Source organism: Eulemur rufifrons, chromosome 2 (genome assembly GCF_041146395.1).
Source record: "Eulemur rufifrons isolate Redbay chromosome 2, OSU_ERuf_1, whole genome shotgun sequence".
In the NCBI taxonomy this organism is placed as follows: Eukaryota; Metazoa; Chordata; class Mammalia; order Primates; family Lemuridae; genus Eulemur; species Eulemur rufifrons.
In genome coordinates this window covers 11,306,232-11,330,003 of record NC_090984.1, presented here as the reverse complement: position 1 = coordinate 11,330,003, position 23,772 = coordinate 11,306,232, and the positions used below count along the sequence as shown (strand labels likewise).

Below are 23,772 nucleotides of genomic sequence, written 5' to 3'. Positions count from 1 at the left end.
CGTGGCTGCCGATTTTTGAGTCTGGGATGGGAAGTCGCGCCTCCAGGATGGATGTTGGTGGGAATGAGCACGGGGCGGGGGGAGGGGGGTCCTGGATCCTGGATGCTGTGGGGGAGGGGAGAGAGTGGCTATTCCCAGGGCGCCAGGGTGAGTGAGCTGGGTGGGGCAGCGGTTTGCGCTGTCGGAACGGAAGGGAGGCAGGAAACCGCGAGTGGAGAAAGGGCCCCCAGATGTCAGCTGGGTGCCCGGAGCTCCGGGGGTGGGGCGGGTGGGCGGTGGCCGCGGCCTTCCCCGCAGGGGCGTGACGCGTGGGCGGGGACAGTGCTTTCGCAAAGCGAAAGGGAACCCGGAAAAGTCAGAGGCGGGGTTATCGTTGGTCCTGCCCCCTTTAAAGCGCGCAGTGGGCGGGACCGGGCTCAGCCCCTCCCACGTCAAGGGCGCCCTCCACGCGCCTGCGCAGTGGGCCGCAGAGCCGCCATGCCGGAACCGCGCGCTGCGTCGCCGCTGCGGGTGAATTCGGCGTTTGCCGCGCGGTACGGCCGCTACCGGGAGCGTGAGGAGCTGCAGCGGTGTGAGTGCGGGGCGCATGCGCGGGGCCGCCGGCACGCGCAGGGCCGTCGGGAAGTGGGGGTTGATCTGGTCTCCCAGGCTGATCTGCTGTGGGGGGGGGGGTCCCGTCTGTGCCCTACAGTGAAGGATCGCTACGGGGACCGGGACAGCGGCGGCGACTCCAGCTCCGAGTCTGACTCAAGCGACGAGCGCGTGGTGCGCTTCCCTGTCTCCGTCCTGGACGTGCCGAGGCGTCCAAGTCCCTCACTGCACCCCGACCCCGATGTACAGGGGGCGGCTAACTCGCAGCCCCGGGGCGCCCCACGGGAGTGTACAACCCCTGCCCCCTCCCATCTCTTGAGTGACTGACAGCGCCCTCCAGATCCCCAGGGATGGCCCACAATCCTTACGTTCCCTCCCCTGCCACGGACCCACCTGCCCATCCTGATGTGTGGGGCGACCCCTCAGCCTTCCAGGAGCCCCCATTCCTCCCCTCCTCATCCTCGAGAATCTAACCACTTTTCCGTGTACTGCTTACCCCTTGTGCCACGTGGAGCACCCAACTTCTTTTCACATCTGCCCTGATGTTCTGCCCTGCCCCTCTGTCTTCCAAGTGCTCTCCCTACCAACCTGCCCCTTGACAGTCCCTTGTCTTTCCCGGGAAGTACCCTCTCCTTGCCCCCTTTTTCCTCTGCCTATATCCTGTACCTACCTGTGGCCCGCTCCTGCCCACCCCCAAGAGGACAGCTCCTCTTCCTCCTGCTGTCTGACCGCCTGCCTTCCTGCAGAGGGATTTCAGATCGCCACACCCTCTCAGCCCACCTGCCCTGGTCCCCAGCACCCACTAGGGCTCGCACTGCCTCCCCTTTTGAAATCGGTCCCCACCCCTTTTCCTGCCCTAGGAATTTGACCCTCAGCAGGAGCGTGACTTTTACAGGACACTCTCCTTGTTGAAGAAGAAGGATCCCCGCATTTATCAGAAAGATGCCACCTTCTATCAGAGAACAGGTCTGGGGCTATTCCTCCCTGAGCCTCACCTCCCTCAATACCTTATGAGTTGTCGTGACTATTGAATGAATGACACAAGTGCTTAGAGGAGCATCTCAGGTTATTAGTTGGTGGTGGAGTTAATAAGGACTGTGTGGTTGGGTGCTGTAGTCCCACCTACTCAGGAGGGTGAGATGGGGAGGATCACTTGAGCCCAGGAGTTGGAGGCTGCAGTGAGCTGTGATTGTGCCACTGTGCTCCAGCCTGGGTGACAGAGGGAGACCCTGTCTCAAAAAAAAAAAAAAAAGCATGTGCTTCCCACCGTTCAGAGTGGAAATTGCTCGCTGAATGATCCCAAAGCCACCAAGTGGTGGCAAGTGTGATACCTGTTCGACTGCTGGGAATTGGTGGCTTGGGGGTTTGAAGCCTCTGTCTGACCTAGGCCCTGCCCCGTGAGATTCTCTGCCAAGGCGCGGAGGGGGTTGTGGGTGATGGCAAGCGTCTTCCTGTGGGCTTACAGCATCCTCGTCAGAGAGCGAGGAGGAGCCAGCAGCCTTGGAGAAACAGAAGAAAGTGCGGCCCATGTACTTAAAGGACTACGAGAGGAAGGTTATCCTGGAGAAGGAAGGGTATGGAGAAAGCCCTCACCCCCACCCTCTGGCCCCCAGCCTTCGCAGGACAAGGTTCTTAGGGGGCAGAGGCCGAAAAGAGCCAGTGACTCCACAGAATTGAGGGACCCCTTATTTATTTATTTTTATTTATTTTGTACCCCTGCACACAAGCTGGCATGCAGTGGCATGATCATGGCTCACTGTAACCTCAAACTCCCGGCCTCAGGTGATCCTCCTGCTTCAGCCTCCCAAAGTGCTGGGATTACAGGCGTGAGCCACTGCGCCTGGCTGAGGGAACCCTTCAAAGCAGGGTCCTCAGTGACCCCCCAATCCCCCAATCCCATGGGGACAGGCGAGCTGGGGACGGTATGTTCTAAGGACTCTTTCCTTCCCTGGCAGCAAATATATTGACGAGGAGAACTCCGACGCAGAGACTTCTGATCAGAGACTCCAGGTGGATGGGGTGGAGGTTGGATGTGGGGCTGAGGGACCCCAGGCTGGCCTGAGGCTCACGTCACTCTCTCCTCTGCAGCAAACCTCGTCTCAGAGTTACATTGAAGAACAGAAACAGCTCAAGGAAGGGTAAGGCTGGGCCGCAGCGAGTGGCCCAATGGACGGGAGTTGAGACTGGGCGGTTAGATGGGCCTGGGTTCAGACTGAGCTCTGTCACTTGCTCTCTCCATGCCTCAGTTTCCTCATCTGTTAAATGGGGCTAATAACGTCCTAGCATTGCTCTGAGCTTGTCGAGAGGGGCACTCAGGGCTTAGTAAACAGGGTTGATCTGGGGGCAGTGGGCAGTGGCCAGCTTGCCTATCCTGAGTCTCGTTTCATGGCGTGGGCAGCTTCCGGGCGTTCGTGGAGGACAGCGAGGATGAGGACAGCGCTGGGGAGGGTGGCTCCGGGCTGCTGCAGAAACGTGCTAAAACCAGGGAGGAGAAGGTGGGTGCTGGGGCCTGGCTGGACTGGTGGGGCAGGGGTGGCGGGTGGCTGGGGGGTCCCACAGACCCTCAACGCTGGCCCTCCCCCAGGCGCAGGAGGAAGCTGACTACATGGAGTGGCTCAAGGGCCAAAAAGAGCTTCAGAACCCTGAGTCCTTGGAGGAACTGGTGAGTTCTCCCGTGTCCTTGCTCACGGACTAAACTGCCTGTTCTGCCTCCATCTGCGCTCTTTCCAGAAAGCGACCCTTTTGGGGGTGGGTAGCCAAGAGTGCACACTCTGAAGATGAGATGCGCCCATCCCCGTGCCTCCGTTTTTTTGTCTCTAAAATGGGGATAACTTATCTGCTCCAGAGGCTGGCTGTGTCCACTGGGTGCCCACGCTCGCCCTCCTTCCCCATCCCCCTGCCGTGACCTGGGTCCTGTCACCCCCTCAACCCCCTAGATCCATCTCAAGGAATATTGGAACGACCCAGAGCTGGAGGAGGGGGAGCGATTCCTGCGGGATTATATCCTCAACAAATGCTATGAGGAGGAGGGAGATGAGGACGAGGAGGACGAGGAGAACGAGGAGGAGAAAGGGTGAGCCACCGTGTCCCCCAAGGGCCTGGATCTCATGCCCCCTTCCTATAACATTCTCAGCCAGTGCTGGCCCACAAAAGGCAGCCTTATGTTTTTCGCATAGACGGTAGCAGAGTTAGTCTCCTGTGATGCGGAGCCACACACAGAGTATGAGCTCTGGAGCCAGATGGCATTGGTTCAAATCCTGGCCCTGCTGTTAGACTTCATGCCTCAGTTTCCCTATCTGTAAAATGGGGAGAATGGCAGCACACACCTGCCATAAAGGGTTCTTTGGAGAATGAAATCAGTTTGCATGTCTGGTGCCCAGGCATGCAGGAGTGGGGTGCCCGACCTAGCGGGGCTGGCCCCCAGCCTCACCCCATCTTGTTCCCCAGGGTTGCCCCCGTCCAGCTGGCTGTGGACGACTCCTCCGACGAGGGGGAGCTGTTCCTGAAGAAGCAGGAGGACTTTGAGCACAAGTACAACTTCCGCTTCGAGGAGCCTGACTCAGCCTTGGTGGGTGGCAGGGCTTGGGGGGACCCGGCCCCCGGGGTCCAGGCTGGCGGGGGGTCCCATGTCATCTCAGCTGCCCTTCTGGGCTTCTCTGCTGTCCCCAGGTCAAGACCTACCCACGTAGCATCGCGTCCTCCGTGCGCCGCAAGGACGAGCGCAGGAAGGAGAAGAGGGAGGAGACGCGGGAGCGGAAGAAGAGGGTGAGTGTGGGGACAGCCAGCAAGGGAGAACCCCCCACCCCCAGCCCGCCAGGAAAGCCCACACCCGCCCTCCGCGCTGCCTCCGCCCCGCAGGAGAAAGCAAAGAAGCGGGAGGAGTTGAAGCAGTTGAAGAGCTTGAAGGGGAAGGAGATCTTGGCCAAGCTGGAGAAGCTGCGCAAGGTCACGGGCAACAACACGCTGGGCTTCGAGGAGGGGGACCTCGAGGACGACTTTGACCCTGCCCGGCACGACCAGCTCATGCAGGTACGTCCCTTCGCCCTGGCTCAGCCATGACACTGAGTCCTCAGAAACATGGCTCTGGAATCAGGAGCCATTTCCTGACTGTGTGGCCTCAGAAGTGGCTTGACCTCTCTGAGCCCCTTTTTCTTTCTGTGCAGTGGATCCACCTATAGCATCTACCTTAGGACTGTCCTAAGGAAAGACTGGGATGTAGCCAATTTCCACGTGAAAGTTTAGTTGGGGCCAAGCACGGTGGCTTCATACTTGTAATCCCAGCACTTTGGGAGCCTGAGGTGGGAGAATCGCTTGAGGCCAGGACTTCAAGACCAGCCTGGGCAACATAGTGAGACCCTATCTGTACAAAAATTTAAAAATTAGCCAGGCATGGTAGTGCTGCCTGTAGTCCCAGCTACTTGGGAGGCTGAGGCAGGAGGATGGCTTGGGCCCAGGAGTTTGAGGCTGCAGTGAGCTATGATCACTCTATTGCACTTCAGTCTGGGCGACAGAGTGAGACCCTGTCCCTAAGGGGAAAAAAAAGGTGGGGGGTCGTTGGCATCGTGGGGGCTGAGCTCCCAGCTGTGACTGCAGAAGTGCTTCGGGGACGAGTACTACGGCACCGCAGAAAAGGAGAAGCCGCAATTTGAGGAAGAGGAAGGGCTTGAAGGTGAGAGCAGCCAGGCACCAGGCTGTAGGTGGGGACTGGGCCTGTAGCCCAAGTCCCGCCCTGACCCCACCTGTGTGTCCTTTCTGGAACCAGATGACTGGAACTGGGACACGTGGGACGGGCCAGACCAGGATGGAGCCTGGAGCCACCAGGAGCTGCACTGCGAGGACCCCGACTTCAATGTAGGGACCATGGGTTGGGGGATCCTAGGGGACCTCAGAGGGTCCCAGTGGCCCTGAGTGAAGGCTGGCTGGATCTGACCTGCGTGTCCTGGCAGATGGACGCCGACTACGACCCCAGCCAGCAGCGGAAGAAGAAGCGTGAGGCCCCCTTGATGGGCAAGAAGAAGCGCAAGTCGCCCTTTGCCGTGGCCGTGGGGCAGGAAAAGCCGGTGTTTGACCCTGGTGAGGCCCGGGTGGGTGGGCTGTGGGTGACCTGGGGTCTTCTCAGGGACTGGCACTCCTTAGCAGCCTGGCTCTGTCCTGTGCAGGGGACAAGACGTTTGAGGAGTACCTGGATGAGTATTACCGGCTGGACTACGAGGACATCATTGATGACCTGCCCTGTCGCTTCAAGTACCGCACAGTGGTGCCCTGCGACTTCGGGCTCAGCACCGAGGAGGTGGGGCCCCAGGGGGCAGGGGACACTGGGTGGCACCCTATATGCAAGAGGAGGCAGAGAGCTGTCCCTGAGCCCTGGTCTCTGTTACACAGAAATACCACAAAACAACAGCCTGTTTCCTAATGACAGTACAGTATTATTACTTGCCTCAAAGGGCTTCTGTGAGGCAGGGGGCTTAAAACAGTGTCCCTGTGAATACCACTTTTAGTTCCATCACAGTATATCAGCACCAGGGTGGCCGTTAAGACTTGGGCAGGCACAGTGGCTCATGCCTGTAATCCCAGCACTCTGGGAGACTGAGGTGGGAGGATCGTTTGAGGCCAGGAGTTCGAGACCAGCCTGGGCAACACAGTGAGACCCTGTCTCTACAAAAAATAAAAACAATTAGCTGGGTGTGGCGGTATGTGCCTGAACCCTCAGCTACTCTGGAGGCTGAGGCAGGAGGATGGCTTGAGCACAGGAGTCCAAGGCTGCAGTGAGCTGTGATCAGACCACTGCACTCCAGCCTGGGCGACAGAGCGAGACTTCATCTCTTAAAAAAAAAAAAAACAAAAGAACAACAACAGTTCCTACCGCGTGGGAATGTGAGCCTTAGCTGGGATTAATGAACTCAGTGGCTGGGGGAGACCTGCTCTGTTCTGAGGTTTTGGGGGACAGTAGTGTACAGGTGAGGACTCCAGGGCCTAGGGGCTCCAGCTGGAATCTGAAGTCAGCTGACTATCTGGCCTCGTGACCTAGGACAAGCATTCCTTCTCTGAGCCTCAGTTTCCTCATCTGGCAACCCCTGCAGAAAACATTGCGGGGCCTCAGCAGTCATCGTGACTTCTCTCTAGCCATCGTGACATCCCTGCTGGGTGGTCCTGGCATTACCCTGTTTTGACCAATGAGGTGACTAAGGCTCAGTGTCAGGGCTGCTGGGGAATCACCCTCCTTTCCCAACTTCCCACGCAGATCCTCGCTGCTGATGACAAGGAACTGAACCGGTGGTGTTCCCTGAAGAAGACCTGCATGTACAGGTGATGGGGCGGGGCTGGCTGCCCTGGGAGGAGGGGCGAGCGTGGGCACCTCCCGGAGCGCCCAGTGATGGGCGTGCCTGCGGGTGCCTGCAGGTCGGAGCAGGAGGAGCTGCAGGACGAGAGGGTGTACAGCCAGAAGGCCCGGAACTCCTGGAAAAAGCAGCAGATCTTCAAATCCCTCTGCCCAGAGTGAGCATCGCTGGCGGGGGGTGGGGGGCCGGGAGCCCACCAGGCCAGGGTTCAGTCTTGCTCTGGCAGCCTCTTGTTATGTGAGTTTGTCATGTAACCTTGAGAGCGCTCTCTCTGAGACATGGCTTCAAATACTGGCTGGGCCATAGCTGTGTGACCTTGGGCAAGTCCCTGCCCCTCTCTGGGCCTATTGCTCACCTATAAGATAAGGTGGAGGCTGAGTTAGTTCCGGTAGAGTGATTAGGTGTAGTAAACACCCTTTGGGCATCTGCTGTTATTACCATTGTTATTTCCCAGGCTATAAGGCAAGGGGACAAAAGCTTACAGAGCTGACTTAAAGCTAAATTGAGTTAATTTATGTGAGTAGCTGAGTATAGGCTCAGGCACAAATACCAGAATTATATTATCAGCACCACAATCCAGCCTTTGGATTTAGTAGAAAAGTCCTGGCTTTGGGCTGGGTGCAGGGGCTCACGCCTGTAATCCCAGCGCTTTGGGAGGCTGAGGCGGCAGGATTGCTTGAGCCCAGGAGTTTGAGACATGCCTGGGCAACATAGTGAGACCCCGTCTCTACAAAAAATAGAAAAATTAGCCAGGTGTAGCGGCACATTGCTTGTAGTCCCAGCTACAAGCTGAGGCAGGAGGATCGCTTGAGCTCAGGAATTCGAGGTTACAATGAGCTATGATCATGCCACTGCACTCCAGCCTGGCAACAGAGTGAGACCCCAAGACCTGTCTCAAGAGAGACCCAAAAAACAAACAAAATTAGCAAAAACAAACAAAAAACCAAAAGAAATACCCTGGCTTTGGTGTTACACTCGGGTTTGAATCCCAGGCAGGTGGCAGCGCCTCTCCTTTCATCATCTGTAAAATGGGACAGTTGTGCCCAGGAACGAGCCTAATCATAACCAGCCTGGGCTGAGCCCTGACTTTTTCCCTCTAGGACAGAGATGCCCACAGAGGCCACAGGGAAGCCACAGAGAGACAAGGCTGTCCCTCGAGAGCAGCTGCCGGTGCCTGATGCGGCCTGCGGGAAGCGGCCCCGGCCCCAGAGCCTCCCAGCACAGGAAGAGGAGGCCCTCATGTCACCCACCCAGAAGCCAGCCCCCCAGAGGCGGAAGAGGGGCAAGAAGGCACGGCTGCTGGGCCCCACAGTGATGCTCGGTGGGCACGAGTTCAGCCGCCAGAGACTGCAGGCCTTCGGGCTCAATCCCAGGCGGCTGCACTTCCGTCAGCTGGGCCGGCAGCAGAGGAAGCAGCAGAGGCCCAAGGGTGGCTCCTGAGTGCCAGGGAGCAAGCAGGCCCCCTGGGCTCCTCCTTCCAGATCAAGCCCTGTCACGGATCCCCTTCCTAGTGACGAAGACCATCTGCCACTAGAACCTCATGTCTACTTTGGGCAAGCCAGTCAGCCCAGCCTACAGATGTGGAAACTGAGGCCTACTTCACAAACTTACCCAAGTGACTTGGAAACCTCACCTTAAGACACCTCCGACCCCACATCCTTTCAGAATGCTGAGCCCAGCCACAGCCACGTTCAAGTCAAACAGCTTTATTAGACCCCGGTGGCCACAGTTCCCCTGGGACAGGGGCTTCGGGACCAGCCAGGGGCCCGGGCGGTCCAGTGCAAACTACAGTACTTGAGTCAGGCCCTGAGTGGGTGCCCGGGGGTCCACCCTTCCTCTCTTCCCTGCCAGGAGGGCCTGGCTGGTGGGAGGCAGGGGCACAGGCACTGTCCCTGGCTGAATGGCCCCAGCCTGGTGGTCTCCTAGACTCGCTGCAGCTGGGCTTGTTGGGGGCCGAGAACAGGAAATCCCATCACTGCCAGAGTTCAAGTGCCCACACCCACCTTGACATAAATAAAAAAATAAATAGTGATGCATCTTCCCCCCAATCCCCTCCTTTTATAAAAACACAAAGTCCTCAGAGCTCGGGCGTTTGGCCTTGAGGAGCCGCCCCGAGCGAGGGAGCCGCAGCGTCGGCTGGGAGAGCTGGGAGCAGAGGTCATCCAGGCTGTGGTCCTGAGCGTGGCCTTCGGCCAAGGTGAACATGGGGTACCGCTCGGTGGCAGAGGAGGAGCTGAGGACCTGGCGGGAGGAGGCCCAAACACAGGGAGCATGCCATGTTAATAGTCCTACTAGGTATATTTAGCACCTGCCTCTCTAGGGCAGGCCAGTCAATCAGTACTTTCCATCCCCTGGTCCCTGTGATTGGCTCAGTGGTAAGCATGTGACCCAAGCCAACCAATGAATGACAGACCTGGGATTTTTGCTGGAGTTATTGTAAAATTGGAGTCCCCTTTCCAATGAACTGGAAGGGTGGGTGCCCAGAGGTGCTAGAGAACATCTCTTGCCACCACAAGGGTAAAGCCCTGATTGGAGAGCAGAGCCAAGAGACAGATGGGCCCCACCACTTGAACCCCTGGATGCAGCTGTCCCCAGGGCACCAATGCCCCCATGTTTTCAGTTACATGCCCCTTTTTTGGTGCAATCAGTTAGAGCTGGGCTTTTGTAGCTTGTGTGCAGGATAACCTTGACTGAACAGTCACCCTTGGCATTCCCTCACGTTCTCAGAGGTGGCTGTTGTTCACGTCATTTCCCAGACCATGACACTCAGCCTGGAAGCAGCACCGCCACATCTGCTGGACTCAAGGCCTGTGTTCCTCTTTCACCCCCAGCCCTGCCCTTGTCCCTCCACCACCCCTCTATTCCTCTTGCTCACCCTGGTCAGCTCTGAGCAGAGTGTCTCAAACTCCTTCCTGCCTCCAGCATAGAAGCCCACAGTACAGCTCGGGTCCATCTTGGCGAAGGCCATCTTGCGGGGTGAGGTACAGTGGAAGGACTGGGGCAGACAGATGAGGGCGGCTCAGAGGCCCTGGCACCCTCCCCACACCCCCACCCCTCCTGGGATCCCAGCTCACCTCTAGGGGGAAGTCAGCCTGGCTGACATCCACAGTGGGCTGGCAGTAGTGGGGGTCCAGGTAGAGCAGGAAGTCATCTGCAGGGGGGCAGGCGTGAGTGGGGGCAGGGAAGGAAGAGGAGGTGGGGAGGGGTGGGGCAGGGCCTACCTTGGTAGCCAATGAAGTACAGCGAATGCCGCGGTTTCCCACCCATGATGCCCAGGCACAGCTCCGAACGCAGGAGCTCCTGCAAGGAGAGAGTGGGCGGGAGCTGAGGCCGGTGCTCTCAGGCAACTCAGCAAACGCCCACTATGCAGGAACCCAGACCCAGGGGGGTGGCAGTGATGAAGATGACAAAACTCCTGCCCTCATGGAGCTGACATTCTAGTGTGAGAAAGAGCAAGAAACGAGATGAGTAAATGGGTTATCTATCTCGTGTGACAGGAGATGACATTATGGAAAAGAATAAAGGAAGAAAGGGGGCTCTGCGATTTTAAATAGGCAAATCAGGAGAGACCCCTGTTGAGAGATGATCTGAAGAATTTCTTTGGACTAGTGTCAGTTTAAAAAAAAAGACCTAGTAAGAGCCACACGCATCTCTGGTTAAAGAGTGTTCCAAGCAGTGGGAACGGCAAGTGCAAAGGCCCTGAGGCAGGAGTGCTCTCAATGCACCGAGGAGGCCCGCTTGGGTGAAGCAGAGTGAGTGAGGAGGAGATGAGGTCTAAGAGGTGGCAGGGACAAAAATGGTACATGGCCTTGTGGGAGAACTTTGGCTTTTACTCTGAGTGCAGACACATTCGGGTCTTTCCAGCCTCAGCACTTCTCTGGCTTCTCATTTGCATCTTGGTACAAGTGGGGCTTTCCTAAGCTCTGCTGTCACCTGCATCTGCCCTTCATTGTGCCAGCTTTTTCCCTTTCCAGTCCAAGCTGAAATGCCAGCTTGGTTCAGATGCACGGCCTAGCACTCTCCCATCAGAATGTCCACTTCTCGGCCGGGCGCGGTGGCTCACGCCTGTAATCCTAGCACTCTGGGAGGCCGAGGTGGGCGGATCGTTTGAGCTCAGAAGTTCGAGACCAGCCTGAGCAAGAGCGAGACCCCATCTCTACTAAAAATAGAAAGAAATTATATGGACAGCTAAAAATATATATAGAAAAAAAAATTAGCCGGGCATGGTGGTGCATGCCTGTAGTCCCAGCTACTCGGGAGGCTGAGACAGGAGGATCACTTGAGCTCAGGAGTTTGAGGTTGCTGTGAGCTAGGCTAACGCCACGGCACTCACTCTAGCCTGGGCAACAGAGTGAGACTCTGTCTCAAAAAAAAAAAAAAAAAGAATGTCCACTTCTACTGGGCACATTCAGAACTTCTGCCTGCTCTGTTCACCTCTGACTCCCCAGCAGCTGGGACAGGGAGTGGCGCATAGTAGGTGCTCCCTAATTATTGGCTAAAACCATGACGGGAGGAAGGAAGCATGAACAGCAGCCCTAAGCCAAGCTAAAAAAGCCTAGAGGGCTCTCAGGTGGAGGCGCCCTGGCACACGGCTGAACCTACCTTCACGCAGGGCACATACACGGGGTTGAGAGTCTCGCCACCCAGTCGCATGGGCACCAGGATGACCACAGACTTCCACTCGGCTGCGGGGTCTGGTCTGGCCACCAGGCGTGCCACATCTGCCTTGTACACTGGAGAGACAGGATGGCGCCAGGTCACCTTCTTGCCTACCCTGCAAACCCCAGAGTGTGGCCCTCTAACCCCAGAGGCCCAACCTTGCCCTTGCAACCTCTTATCAGGCACCACTGTCATTGTCAGCAAAGGAGGTCTTTCTGGTGTCCCTAAAATTCCTCCATATGATCCTGGGACCCCCAGCACTGAGCACTGTCCCCTTAAACTGAGCCCATTTCCTACTCCCAGAGAAGTGGCTTCAATCCTTTTTGGAGACGCGGTTCTCTGAATATCAAACCTTGTCCCCAGACACCTATAATTTTGCAGAAAAATTTACAGGTTTTGTAGATTCCCTGATATTAACCCATGGAGACTCCCATTAATTAAAACCCTTTCTAAACTGACTTTGAGGGTAGCTAGGAATAATAATAATAGCTTATATTCAGTGAACACTTACTATGTGGCAAGCACTGCTGTAAGGGTTTTACTTTTATTACTTTTTATTTTTATTTTTTTAAGACAGAGTCTCACTCTGTTGCTGGGGCTAGAGTGCCGTAGCATCAGCCTAGCTCACAGCAACCTCCAAATCCTGGGCTCAAGCGATCATCCTGCCTCAGCCTCCCAAGGAGCTGCGACTACAGGCATGCGCCACCATGCCCAGCTAATTTTTCTATTTTTAGTAGAGATGGGGTCTCACTCTTGTTCAGTCTGGTCTCAAACTCCTGAGCTCAAGTGACTCTCTCTGCCTCCCAGAGTGCTAGGATCACAGGAGTGAGCCACCGTGCCCAGCCTACTTGCATTATTGACTCATTTAATCAACACAACAACCCTATGAGGCCGAGGAGACCAGACTTTCACAGGTTAGAATTGTTTGTAGAGTAAGAGTGAATGGGACCTTATGAGGCAGTGATTGGCTCAGAGTACGACCTTCATGATCTTGGTTCCCAGCTGCTTACCTGTGCAGTCCTGAGAAACATACACCATGAGGCGGGTGACCTCGGAGCAGCTCTCCACAGCTTTCCTGAGGGCAGGAGGAAGGCCTGAGTTCCTGGGGGTACCCAGAGGCTCCCGTGCTCCCTGCAGCAGTCCTCACCTGAGGATGTGCGCCACCAGCGATGGCCCATACCAGTCACCCGCCTTCTTGCCTGAGCTCTGCCCAAGCTCCACTAGCCGGTGTAGGCTGAAGGGAGCCCGGGGGTGGTCGGCGAACCAGGACACAATCTGCCGGTGCCGGCGTTCCTGCTCCAGTTCAGGGGTGCCCTGGGCCCAGCATGGGGGCATCCAATGGGCAGGCCCATGGTACCGGCTGGGAGAGGCCGAGCCCGACACCTCAGGGGGACCCAGGCCTGTGCCCTCGGCCCATGTCCAGTCTGGTAGAGAGGGAGCACAAAGTCAAACGGTGCCAGTGTGTGTGTAGGGTACAGCTCCCATTTATTCATTCATTGCATGCAACTCTAATGTTCCAGAACCCCACGATTAACTACAATTTGCACAGTCCTGAGACTCTTATTTTATAAACTCTCACTCCCCCCCAAAAAATTACTGGACACACAATTCCAATGACACACAATTCCAACGTGATGTTGAACTCCGTTTGCAAACAATTCTAACACTGCTGATGTGTGGTTGGCCCTGTACTCCTAGTGCACCCCCTCCCCCCCAGCACCACTCACCTCGGGGCAGGAAATGCAGCAGCAAGCCCTGCGCCAGCATCATCTGCCCACTGCGTAACATGCATCCCCAGCCGCAGTCTGAGGTCAGGCAGCCCCCAGGGAGGGGTGGGAAGTCCCTGCGGTACGTGAACCACAGGCGGGACACAAAGTCCCGCTGGAAACGCTGGATGTCACCTACAAGAGCAGCCTGTCATCTAGCTGCCACCAGCGACACTCCCCGAGGGGACCTCCCCCAACCCTGGTCCTGTCCCCCAGCTCACCCTCACTCTCGAATCGGTAGCGACGGCCACAGAGGTGGACGCTGGAGATCTTGCTAAAGCTCGTCCGGCTTTTAACTGCCCAACCTGAGGAGACGTGCCCAGCGAGATGAAGCACTTGCTTGACAGCAACAGCGCTTCCATTCCCCCATCTGTGAAATGGGCACGATCCTGGTTCCTATCTCGGGGGTGGCCCTGGGGCATCTGTGCACTATCCCTCTGAGCAGGGAGGTGGGGCCCCTGGCAAGCGCTACATGAGTGTCTACCATCCACTCAAGATAAACTAAGGAAGTTCTAATTATTGCACCCATTTTACAGAAAGGGGGAAAATGGAGGTGTCTGGAAGCAAAGGATCTTGCCCAAGGTCACACCGGGGTATGGGCGGGGTTTGAAAACACTCCCCATTCGACCTGCCCCAGGTCCACCCTGGGCCTGGCAGGGCGGAGGACCCACAGGTGACTCACAGGAAGGGAACGTACGATGGAAAAATCAGCAGGAACAGGGTCTGGTTTCCCTTGAACCCTCCCCCTCCCCATGACTTCCAAGCCCCCTCCTCACCGTACTTGACGTTGTTCCAGGCTGTCAGGAACTTGGCTTTGAACTTGTCCACTTCGTCAGGCTCCCCGGCGGCGACGCCGGGCGAGCCAAGAGCTGGGCCGCTGGCTCCGGAGGGCCCGAGTACGTTGGGGTCCGGGACTCGGGGGCCCCGCGGCCTGCGGGCCTCGGGCCGGCGCGCGTCCTCCGGGCTCCCGCTCCGGTACTGCGCGGCGGCCGGCGACACCGAGTTCATGGACGCGCCGGGAGGGCAGACCGAGGGCCCGGGTGGGGGCTGTGGCCGCCGCTCCCCAAGGCGCCCCGCGAGCAGAACGCGCGGGGGCCGAGAAGGGCGCTACTCGGTCCCCGGCCCCGGAATCCCGGGCCCCGCGCGACCCGCAGCAGCCCCCGCCGCCGCCATCTTAGCGGCTCAGGCCCCCGGATGTAGAAGGGGCGTGGCCCGTTCGGACGCCCCGCCCAGGCCCCGCCCCAAGCCAGGGCTCCTGCTCCTATCCCCGGGTCGCCGCGCTGGGATCTCAACCCCCGCCGCCAACTTGCGGGTCCCCACGTCCGCCTTATCGCACCGCCAGGCGTGCGAGAGCCCCTTTCAGGTCCTTATCGGAGGCTCCAGAGCCGGGAAGCCCCGCCCCGGGACCGCCCCCACCAAGGTCTCGGGACAGACCGCCTGCCTGGCAGGTGCCCAGGTGTGAGTATGCACTTGCCCGCGCCCGCCCCGTCACCAGAGCGCCACTCAGCGGACTGCAGACCCAGAACCTGTCTTGACCCGGGGCCAAGGCCTAATTGGGGCAAGCCACGCCTCTTTGTGCCTCATTTTCCTCATGTGCAAAACAGCTCTAGTACACGCAACAACATAGACGACATTTGATAAGAATTATGCCTAAGGAAAGAATCCAAAACAACAACAACAAAAAAACAGTCTATACTCTCTGGTCCCGTATAGCTGGGTTTAAAAAAAAAATTTTTTTTAGAAACAGCATCTCGCTCTGTCGCCCAGACTGGAATACAGTGGCCTGATCATAGCCCATTGCATCCTCGAACTCCTGGGCTCAAGCGATCCTCCTGCCTCGGCCTCCTGAGTAGCTGGGACTACAGGAAACAAATTTAAGTGCATCTAACTCATAATGATGTTGGAGGATGAGCTGGCTTGATCTGTGTAAAGTCCTTAGAGTGGCATTTGAAGGACAGTTAGGGCTTACCTAGAGCCAACCATGAGATGATAATGTAGCGACCCTGTGAGCCAGGGAGAGAGCGGCCTCTAGTGGCCAGCCCAAGGGCTCTGTCCTCAGCCCATTGAAGGAAGTCAGATGAGGATTTGGATAAGGGTGTAGACCATGAAGAAGAAAGTGCAAAAGGACAGTCACCTCCCTTGACTTTCCTTCTTCCCCTTCTCCTCTCTTCTTCCACTACACCTGCCTCCTTTCTCAAACTTGACAGCTACACTCCTACCGCAGGACCTTGCACTTGCTCTTTCTGATGCCTGGATGGCTCTTCTCCTCTGCATGGTTCCCTCACCTCCTTCAGGTATTTTATTTATTTATTTACTTTTTAAAGACAGAATCTTACTCTGTTGCCCAGGCTGGTGCAATCATAGGTTATTGCACCCTCAAACTCCTGGCCTCAAGTGATCCTCCTGCCTCAGCCTCCCAAAGTGCTGGGATTACAGATTTGAGCCCTCACTGTTCCTGGCCCTGATCTTATACATAAAATTTATATGTTTATTACTTGTGTCTCCACCGCCTCATGAGTTGGACACACAGGGTAGGGGGGATCTATGTCTATCTAGGTCACTGCTGTGTCCAAAACACTCAGCACGTGGGCTGACACACAAAAAGTGCTCAACACCACAGTAGGTGGGACAACCAACTTGTGGAATGGACTGAGAATTTGAGGATGTGGGGAGTGAGAGGCACAGGAGGATCTGCAGGACATCTCAAGGGGCAGGAGGGGACACTGGACCAGGAATTTCAGCTGTGGCCCCATAAAAGAAGAAAAGGTGCCAAAAGAGAAGACGCCAGAGGGGCAGAACACAGAGGGCAAGAGCTGGAGAAGCAGAGGCCAGTTTCAGGGCTCATGGACCGGTGAGATGGGATCAAGGACAGCAGGGATATGGAGGTCACAAGTGACGCCCTTAAGTTTGATTTGGTGGCCGACCCCACACACGCACATCCCATGGCCACAGCCAGTTCCTCCCTCCAGGGACAGGCCTGGATCCCTAGCCTTCCATCCTCCTTCCCCATGAGTCCATCTGCAAAATCAGCACCCTACCTGGGTCTCTGTCCCCACCCCAGTGTCCAGCTGCCACCTGTGTTCGTCCCTGGGACATGCCCCCAGCTCCGCAGGCTCGATCCTGAACTCTTCCTGCATTTCACCACACCGGCTTTTCCTTCTGTGCCCTTGATCCCAGGAGGCCAGTCGGGCACCTCCAGTCTCTACCACCTAACAGTCTCCCCACTAATTGTCCTTGTGTCCCCAAAGCAACATCATAGTTGTGACCACCCAGACATACGCCATGGTCAGGTGGCTTGGACAAGTGACCTCGCCCCTTTAGCCTTAGTTTCTTCATCTGCCAAATAGGGTAGTAAAAGAGCCCCCATTCTAGTGCTTGGGAGAAGGATGAAATGAATATGCAAATAGCTTGGAACAGTGCCCAGCACATAGCAGCCACGCTGTTGGTGTCAGTCGTTACTGTTGTTGGCTGTTGTCGTTCTTTATTCCCACCATGGCTCCAGCTCCCATCATCACCATCCCTGTTCTCCTGGCTGCCACCTCTGGCCCCTCAAATCTACAAAACAGTTGGAAGGAACCTCTTTTTTTTTTTTTTTTTTTTTTTTTTTTGTGAGATGAGGACAGAGTCCCACTTGCTATGTTGTTTGCTCAGGCTGATCTCGAACTCCTGGCCTCCAGCAATCCTCCCGCCTTGACTTCCCAGAGTGCTAGGATCACAGATGTGAGCCACCATGCCTGGCTCTGCCATTCATTAAAAACTCAGAAAACTGTGCACTCTGGGAGGCCAATGAGGGATGATTGCTTGAGGCCAGGAGTTTGAGACCAGCCTGAGCAAGAGCGAGACCCTGTCTCTACAAAAAATAGAAAACCGAGCTGGGCATGGTGGCGCACACCTGTAGTCCCAGCTACTTCTGAGGCTGAGGCAGGAGGATCACTTGAGCCCAGGAATTTGAGGTTGCAGTGAGCTATGATGCACTCTAGCCAGGTGACAGAGTGAGACCCTGTCTCAAAAAAAAAAAAAAAAAAAGAATCAGGAAAACCATCTGATAAAAACCTGGGCAAAAGATTTGAACAGACTGTTCACCACAGAAGATAAACGGATGCCAAGTAAACACCAGAAAAGATTCTCAACATCATTAACCATCAGGGCAATGCAAAATAACATCAGAGTCAGATACCATTAAAATGAAAAAGGCTGACTTTACCAATTGTCAAAAATGTAGACAGACTGGAACATTTTAGTATGTGCAGCTTATTGCATGTCACGTATGCCTCTATAAAGTTGAAAAAACAAATCAGTATGATGACGTTAGGGCACCAACTCAAAACTACACTTGGACTTGAACTCCTGGGCTCATGCAATACTCCTGCTTCCACCTCCCTCCCCAGTAGCTGCAGCTGCAGGCGTGCACCAGTGCATCAGGCTGTCCGCACATATTAATTCAGACTGGGCATGTTTTAAGTGCTAAAAAGCCACATGTGGCCAGTGGCTACTGTTTTGGACAGTGTGGGAAATATAAGATTGCCCAGGTCAAGACATGACACATTACAGAATTCAGTAAGTTGGGATTTTCTCCTGGTGACTGTATTATGGTGTCTGTGCATAAAATTTATCGTGGCCCTCTCAGCAATTCCAAAAATGTTTCTGTGCATTTCCACCCAGCTCCCATGCCCTAGAATCAATCTCGCCCAGGCTAAGCAGTTGCTGGAATAAATTGCACAGTCTTGAAGACACATAAATATGTGGCTAGGCGCTTTCTCACGATAGATCACTTTCCTTTTCAAACTTCCTGTGCTTCCTTGGGGCCAGCCTGTCTTGTTTCTCATGCATCCATTACACCCTGGGTTGTGTGAAAGAAAGCTCTAGAAACGAGCTCTGCTTATTGTTGCCTTTTCGACTGATGCATGCAAAACTCTTCTTTCGCTCAAAAAATGTGTCCCGAACACCTACTGTATGGTAGATACTATGTTTGGTGTGGGGCCACAGCAATGAACCAATCCACATACTGTTGCCTCCTCTTGAGGTTTTTGGAGTGGATCGGAGGAGATAGATGATGAACTTGTTACATGAATATTTACACAGTTACAATTGCAATAATGATTGTGTATGAAAATACAAGCTTACAGTAGCGGGTAGTAATCCAGTTTTGGGGCTGTGATCTGGGAGGACTTGTCTGCGCAAGCCACATTTAAGTCACACTCTGTATTAGTCAGAATAGGTCAAGGTTTGCTGCAGTAACAAGTTCAAAGCTCATTGGTTTAACACAATCAATTTATTTCTCCCTGGTGTTTTCATCTTACATACACTGGCAGGGATTTGGTTCCACACAGTCATGCAGGAGCCCAGACTAGTGAGGCTCCTACCATCTTGGGGCTGCATCTAGAACTCACTGTCTCAGTTGCCACAGGGGAGCAAGAGGGAGACTGCAGAATCGTGTCTCCTATCCTCCCCACTTTAGTGACAGTGGGGAGGGCATGACACCTTAGGAAAAACCCTCTTGACTCAAAGCAACGTAATTGCTTTTCTTTTTCTTCCCCCCCCCCTCAAAATCCATGTTGAAACATAATTGCTTTTATATTGCTTTTTGACATCTCTACTCAAAAGTGACTGACATACAGAGTGTATGACTGACTTACAGGCCGGGCTCAGTGGCCTAGCACTCTGGGAGGCCAAGGCGGGCGGATCATTTGAGCTCAGGAGTTTGAGACCAGCCTGAGCAAGAGCCAGACCCCATCTCTACTAAAAAAAATAGAAAGAAATTAGCTGGACAACTAAAAATATATACAAAAAATTAGCCGGGCATGGTGGCGCACGCCTGTAGTCCCAGCTACTCAGGAGCCTGAGGCAGGAGGATCGCTTGAGCCCAGGAGTTTGAGGTTGCTGTGAGCTACCATGGCACTCTAGCCCAGGCAACAGAGTAAGACTCTGTCTCAAAAAAATAAAGTAAAATAAAAGTGACTGACATACAGAGTGATATATGTCATCTCCACTCCCATTTCAATGGCCAGAATTAGTCAAGGCAGTCACCTCACTGCAAAGGGTAGTTTTTCATTCAATGAATAGTGGTCAACACTAGAAACATCTATCATGGGATTTAAAGGATGGGTAGGGATTAGAAAAAGAGAGGAAGGCCATGCTTTCCTGGCAGAACAAACAGCAAGTTCAAAGACACTAGAAGCAAAGAGACAATGGGTGCATGGACTCAAACCCTGCCAGAGAAGAATTCTCAATCCAGAGCCCTATTTCCAGCCAAACTGTTGATCAAGTATGAGGAGCAAGTAAAGACATTTCAAAACATGGAAGGAGAACGGGTGTGGTGGCTCATGCCTATAATCCCAGAACATTGGGAGGCCGAGCCAGGAGGATCGCTTGAGGTCAAGAGTTCGAGACCAGCCCGGGCAACATAGAAAAATAAAACAATTAGCTGGGTGTGGTGGCGTGCACCTGCAGTCCCAGCTACTCGGGAGACTGAGATGGAGTTCCAGATTACAGTGAGCAATGATCATGCCACTGCACTGCAGCCTGGGTGACAGAGTGAGACCCTGTTTCCAAAAAGAAAATTCAGAACATAAAAAGTGTTGCTGAAGACGTGGAGAAATTGGAATCTTTATACATTGCTGGTGGGAAGGGAAAATATTATAATTGCTTTGGAAAACAGTCTCGCTGTTTTCTTTGGAAAACAATTCCTCAAAATGTCAAACATTGAGTTACCACATGAGCCAACAATGCCATGCCTAGGTGTGTACGCAATAGAAATGAAAACATACATCCATACAAAAAAGTGTACACAAATGTCTATAGCACTATTATCCAAGCTAGTCAAAAAGTAGAAAGACCCCAATTGTCTATCAGTAGGTGAATGGGTAAACAAAATGTGCTCTATCCATCCATACAGTGGAATATTATTCAGCTACAAAAAGGAATGACATCCTTATTTATGCTACAATACAGATGGACCTCGAAAACATTATGCTTAGTGCAAGAAGCTGGTTACAAAAGTCACATATTGTATGATCATATTTTTAAGAAATTCGCAGAATAGGCAAATCCATCCATAGAAACAGAAAGCAGATTAATGGTTCCAGGGGCTGGGAGTGGGGAGAACACGAATGACTGCCAATTAGTATGGGGTTTAATTAGAGGGTGATGAAAATATCCTAAAATTAGATCGTAGTGACGGTTGTACAATTCTGTGAATACACTGAAAACCACAGAATTGTGTACTTTGAATGTGTGAACTTTATGGTGTGTGAATTACATCTCAATAAAGCTGTTTAAAAAGTAACAATGTTTAACATTTATCAAGTGGTTAGCTCTGGGCCAGGCAATGTGCTGAGCTTTTTACACTAATGATTTATTTCATTCCTACCCAGAAAAATCATTGTGAGAAAGAAAGGGACTTTCATGTCTTCATTTTGCAGGTGGGGAGAATGAGATTAGAGAGGTCAAGTTCATGGCCACACAGTAAGGAGGTGGGCAGACTCCAGAGGCCTGGCATTCGAGGCCCCACAAGATATGGCCCTTGTCCCACCCCCAACCTCCCCTCCTGTGCTTTGCTCCTTCTTTTTCCTAAGCCAAGTTCAAGGCCAACTGAACTGACTTCAGTTTGTTCCACATATATATTCTTTCCAGCCTCCAGACCTTTGCACGTGCTGATCTGATCCCTCAGCCTGGCTGTTCTTTCTCTTTCTCTCCCCACCTAGTCTGTGAAATGAATGTCTAAGTATGAAGGGCCCAGAGAGAGACAAACAGAGAGAGAGATTGAGAGAGGAAGTGCTAACTGCAGGGTTCCAAATCTAGGGCTGGGAGGTGAGGGGCGCCAAGGGGCACCAAGGGGCACCAAGAGGGGCTGCTTGTGGGGAGTGATTAGGGCTCTGCCTTCTCTACCTCCTGAGGGAGGGCTTGGCCACCAGCCACCGCCACAGTGTTTGGAGCCATCTCTCTTCCTTGGCTTGGGTTTCACCCAAGCTATAATTCATGCCATTCGCAGGAGGGTGAAGTCAGATTTTTCCTGGAGAATTCATAAGGCCTCGAGGTGAACAGGTGGTAGGAGAGAGGTGTGGCCCTGCCCCAGTGCCACCCAGCACCTTGGGACAAGCTGATCCCCCACTACCATGCTGCCTTCTCTTCCCAACTCAAAGCCTCTTTTCAGAGCCTTTTAGAATCTCTAATAAAAAGCACACAAGTACCATCAAATATTATTCAGCCATTAGGAAAAAAAAAAAAAAAAAGAAGTCCTGGCCTGTAATCCTGTAATCCCAGCACTCTGGCAGGCCGAGGCAGGAGGACCACTTGCGGTCTGGAGTTCGACACCAGCCTAAGCAAGAGTCAGACCCCGTCTCTACAAAAAATAGAAAAACTAGCCAGATATGGTACTGGGTGCCTGTAGGCCCAGCTACTCGGGAGGCCAAGGCAGAAAGATTGCTTGAGCCCAGGAGTTTGGGATTTCTGTGAGCTATGATGACACCACTGCACTCCAGCTCTGGTGACAGACTGAGACCCTGTCTCAAAAACAAACAAACAAACAAAAGTGAAGCCCTGATTCACACTAGAACATGGGAGAACCTCAGAAACATGACTCGGAGTGAGAGAAACCAAACACAAAATGTCATATGGTGTATGATTCCCTTTATATGACATGCCCAGAATAGATAAATCTGCAGAGATAGGGCACAGACTGGTGGTCGCCTGGGGCCAGGGGAGGGGAAGTGGGCAACAGCTGCTTAATGGATGTGGGGGCTTTTAGGGGGTCATGAAAATATTTTGGAATGAAATAGAGTTGGGGATTGCACGGCATTGTTGATGTACTGAATGCCACTGAATTGTGCCTTGAAAGTGGTCACTTTTATATTATGTGAACAGCACCACAATTTAAAAATAAAATAGAGCCTGGAGTGCAGTGGCACGATCATAGCTCACTGCAGCCTCCAACTCCTGGGCTAAAGTGATCCTCCTGCCTCAGCCCCCGGAGTGGCTGGGACCACAGACACACGCCACCACGCCTGGCTAACTTTAAAAATTTTTTTGTAGAGACGGGTCTCCTTATGTTTCTCAGGCTGGTCTCCAACTCCTGGCTTCAAATGATCCTCATATACGTCAGCCTCCCAAAGTGCTAGGATTACAGGTGTGAGCCACCAAGCCTGGCCCCTTTTAGCGTTTCTAAAAAGCACTTTCTGAACTGGGAGATGCTCTAGATTGTTTGTTTGTTTTCTGCCCTAGCCCTAGTATCAGCCATTTCTCCAAGGAGCCCTGGTTCTTCATATTGGAAAATGGTATTTAGAGACCAAGATCCAGTTGCTTGGGGTACTCATCACTATTGGGGTGTCACTGCTTCTGGGCCCTCAGAAGACAGAGCCTGGTGTGTGTGTGCTTACTCATGTATGTACACATATTCATATTTATTTTCTTATCTATCAAAACAAACATGAGTTCACACTGATAACCCCAGTTCAGCACCACATTCCTTATTTGTAACTTCGTTCTCCAACACTATGAACCTTGGCTGCCCAGATCTACAACATATGTATTTATTTGTTAAACTCTAGCATGAACTAGTTTCAGAATCGTTATCCCGTACTCCCACAAGAAACAAATGGACTGGCTGGCCTACCCGTTTCTGTCCAGTTCACACAGCTTTCAGAGGCAGAAAACTTACTGAGCTGAACAAACAAGGCTTGTGGGTGTGAGCTGGAGGTGGCTGTTGGGCCTCCAGTTTAAGACGCCCCCAAACCCTGACTGCTCTTGTGTCTGGGTGTGGGAAAGTTGTCAGTTCACACCTCCCCATGGCCATGTTTTAAGTCTCAGGACTGTGCGAAGGGGGGTGGGAATGAATGGGAAGCCCTACAGTAGCCCTCTGACTCTCTGAGCGGGTCTGGGGGGCTGAGGGGACCACAGGAGGCATTTTGCCCTCTTGGTGGGGCAGACCTGGCTTAGTGAGAGTAGGCACCGGGCAGGGCGGCCCCTGTGGGCAAGTGCCCTGGCAACAGAACCGGCCAGGCAGGTGTGCCAGTCTAGACATGCTTCAGGCGGGCGGGCTTTTGCAGGCTGCGGCAGGAGCACGGAGGCCAGGGGTGCCCTGCACCTGGGAAGAGACCTGGCTTTGCCTGGGTGGGGATGGGAGTAGGCATGGGGTGGGGGGCTCAGGGTGGTGCTGGGCTCGGGGTGGTGGCAATGCAGCTTGACCCGAGTGCCCTCCTAATTCCTTCTCAGAGACACAGTGGTGGACCACTGGTACCTGCACTAACATTGATTGAGCTCTCACTGTATGCCTTGGCCCTTCTAAACCACTCCTTTCACCCGCAACAACAGCCCTGCGATTGGGTGCAGTTATGACCTCCATTTTACTGATGAGGACCCTAAGGTTCAGAGGGGGTGTCACTTGCCCAGGGTCCTGAACCACAAAGTGGCTGAGCCTGGCT

General features: G+C 54.0%; 2 protein-coding genes across 4 annotated transcripts; one reads left to right on the top strand and one right to left on the bottom strand.

Moving 5' to 3' along the window:
• The first annotated feature begins 465 nt into the window (after positions 1-465).
• KRI1 (KRI1 homolog) lies at positions 466-8,384 on the top strand. Of its 2 annotated transcripts, XM_069478259.1 has the most exons (17): positions 466-571; positions 692-765; positions 1,452-1,557; positions 2,057-2,165; positions 2,547-2,601; positions 2,680-2,729; positions 2,990-3,086; positions 3,176-3,253; positions 3,528-3,664; positions 4,039-4,159; positions 4,261-4,356; positions 4,450-4,620; positions 5,185-5,260; positions 5,354-5,442; positions 5,538-5,881; positions 6,833-6,897; positions 6,991-7,053. In XM_069478259.1, exons 1-16 carry the CDS (start codon positions 478-480, stop codon positions 6,858-6,860), a joined length of 1,725 nt encoding a protein of 574 aa, XP_069334360.1. In that variant the 5' UTR covers positions 466-477; the 3' UTR covers positions 6,861-6,897; positions 6,991-7,053. The 2 variants fall into 2 exon arrangements, with proteins under 2 accessions (XP_069334360.1, XP_069334351.1); XM_069478250.1 differs by lacking the exons at positions 466-571; positions 692-765; positions 1,452-1,557 and adding an exon at positions 8,030-8,384 and having other exon boundaries at positions 1,570-2,165; positions 5,538-5,664; positions 5,751-5,881; positions 6,991-7,086.
• Positions 8,385-8,980: 596 nt separating this feature from the next.
• On the bottom strand, positions 8,981-14,541 carry ATG4D (autophagy related 4D cysteine peptidase). Of its 2 annotated transcripts, none has more exons than XM_069478281.1 (10): positions 14,131-14,541; positions 13,576-13,724; positions 13,316-13,489; positions 12,736-13,012; positions 12,599-12,663; positions 11,532-11,662; positions 10,151-10,229; positions 10,004-10,080; positions 9,805-9,924; positions 8,981-9,170 (listed from the first exon to the last, which is right to left on the bottom strand). In XM_069478281.1, the coding sequence occupies exons 3-10, from the start codon at positions 13,374-13,376 to the stop codon at positions 8,988-8,990; spliced, it is 993 nt and encodes a 330-aa protein (XP_069334382.1). In that variant the 5' UTR covers positions 13,377-13,489; positions 13,576-13,724; positions 14,131-14,541; the 3' UTR covers positions 8,981-8,987. The 2 variants fall into 2 exon arrangements, with proteins under 2 accessions (XP_069334382.1, XP_069334372.1); XM_069478271.1 differs by having other exon boundaries at positions 13,576-13,659.
• Between the last annotated feature and the right edge of the window lie 9,231 nt (positions 14,542-23,772).

What these genes read in the sequence shown, in the direction of transcription:
- KRI1 (XM_069478250.1), top strand. Translation starts at nt 2,119, where the DNA reads ATGTACTTAAAGGACTACGAGAGGAAGGTTATCCTGGAGAAGGAAGG. An exon ending in GGCACGACCAGCTCATGCAG is followed by an intron (nt 4,621 to 5,184) that starts GTACGTCCCTTC and finishes CTGTGACTGCAG; the next exon opens with AAGTGCTTCGGGGACGAGTA. An exon ending in TCGGGCTCAGCACCGAGGAG is followed by an intron (nt 5,882 to 6,832) that starts GTGGGGCCCCAG and finishes CTTCCCACGCAG; the next exon opens with ATCCTCGCTGCTGATGACAA.
- ATG4D (XM_069478271.1), bottom strand. Translation starts at nt 14,362, where the DNA reads ATGAACTCGGTGTCGCCGGCCGCCGCGCAGTACCGGAGCGGGAGCCCG. An exon ending in CTACCGATTCGAGAGTGAGG is followed by an intron (nt 13,490 to 13,575) that starts GTGAGCTGGGGG and finishes CTGCTCTTGTAG; the next exon opens with GTGACATCCAGCGTTTCCAG. An exon ending in TCTGCTCAGAGCTGACCAGG is followed by an intron (nt 9,171 to 9,804) that starts GTGAGCAAGAGG and finishes TCCTCCCGCCAG; the next exon opens with GTCCTCAGCTCCTCCTCTGC.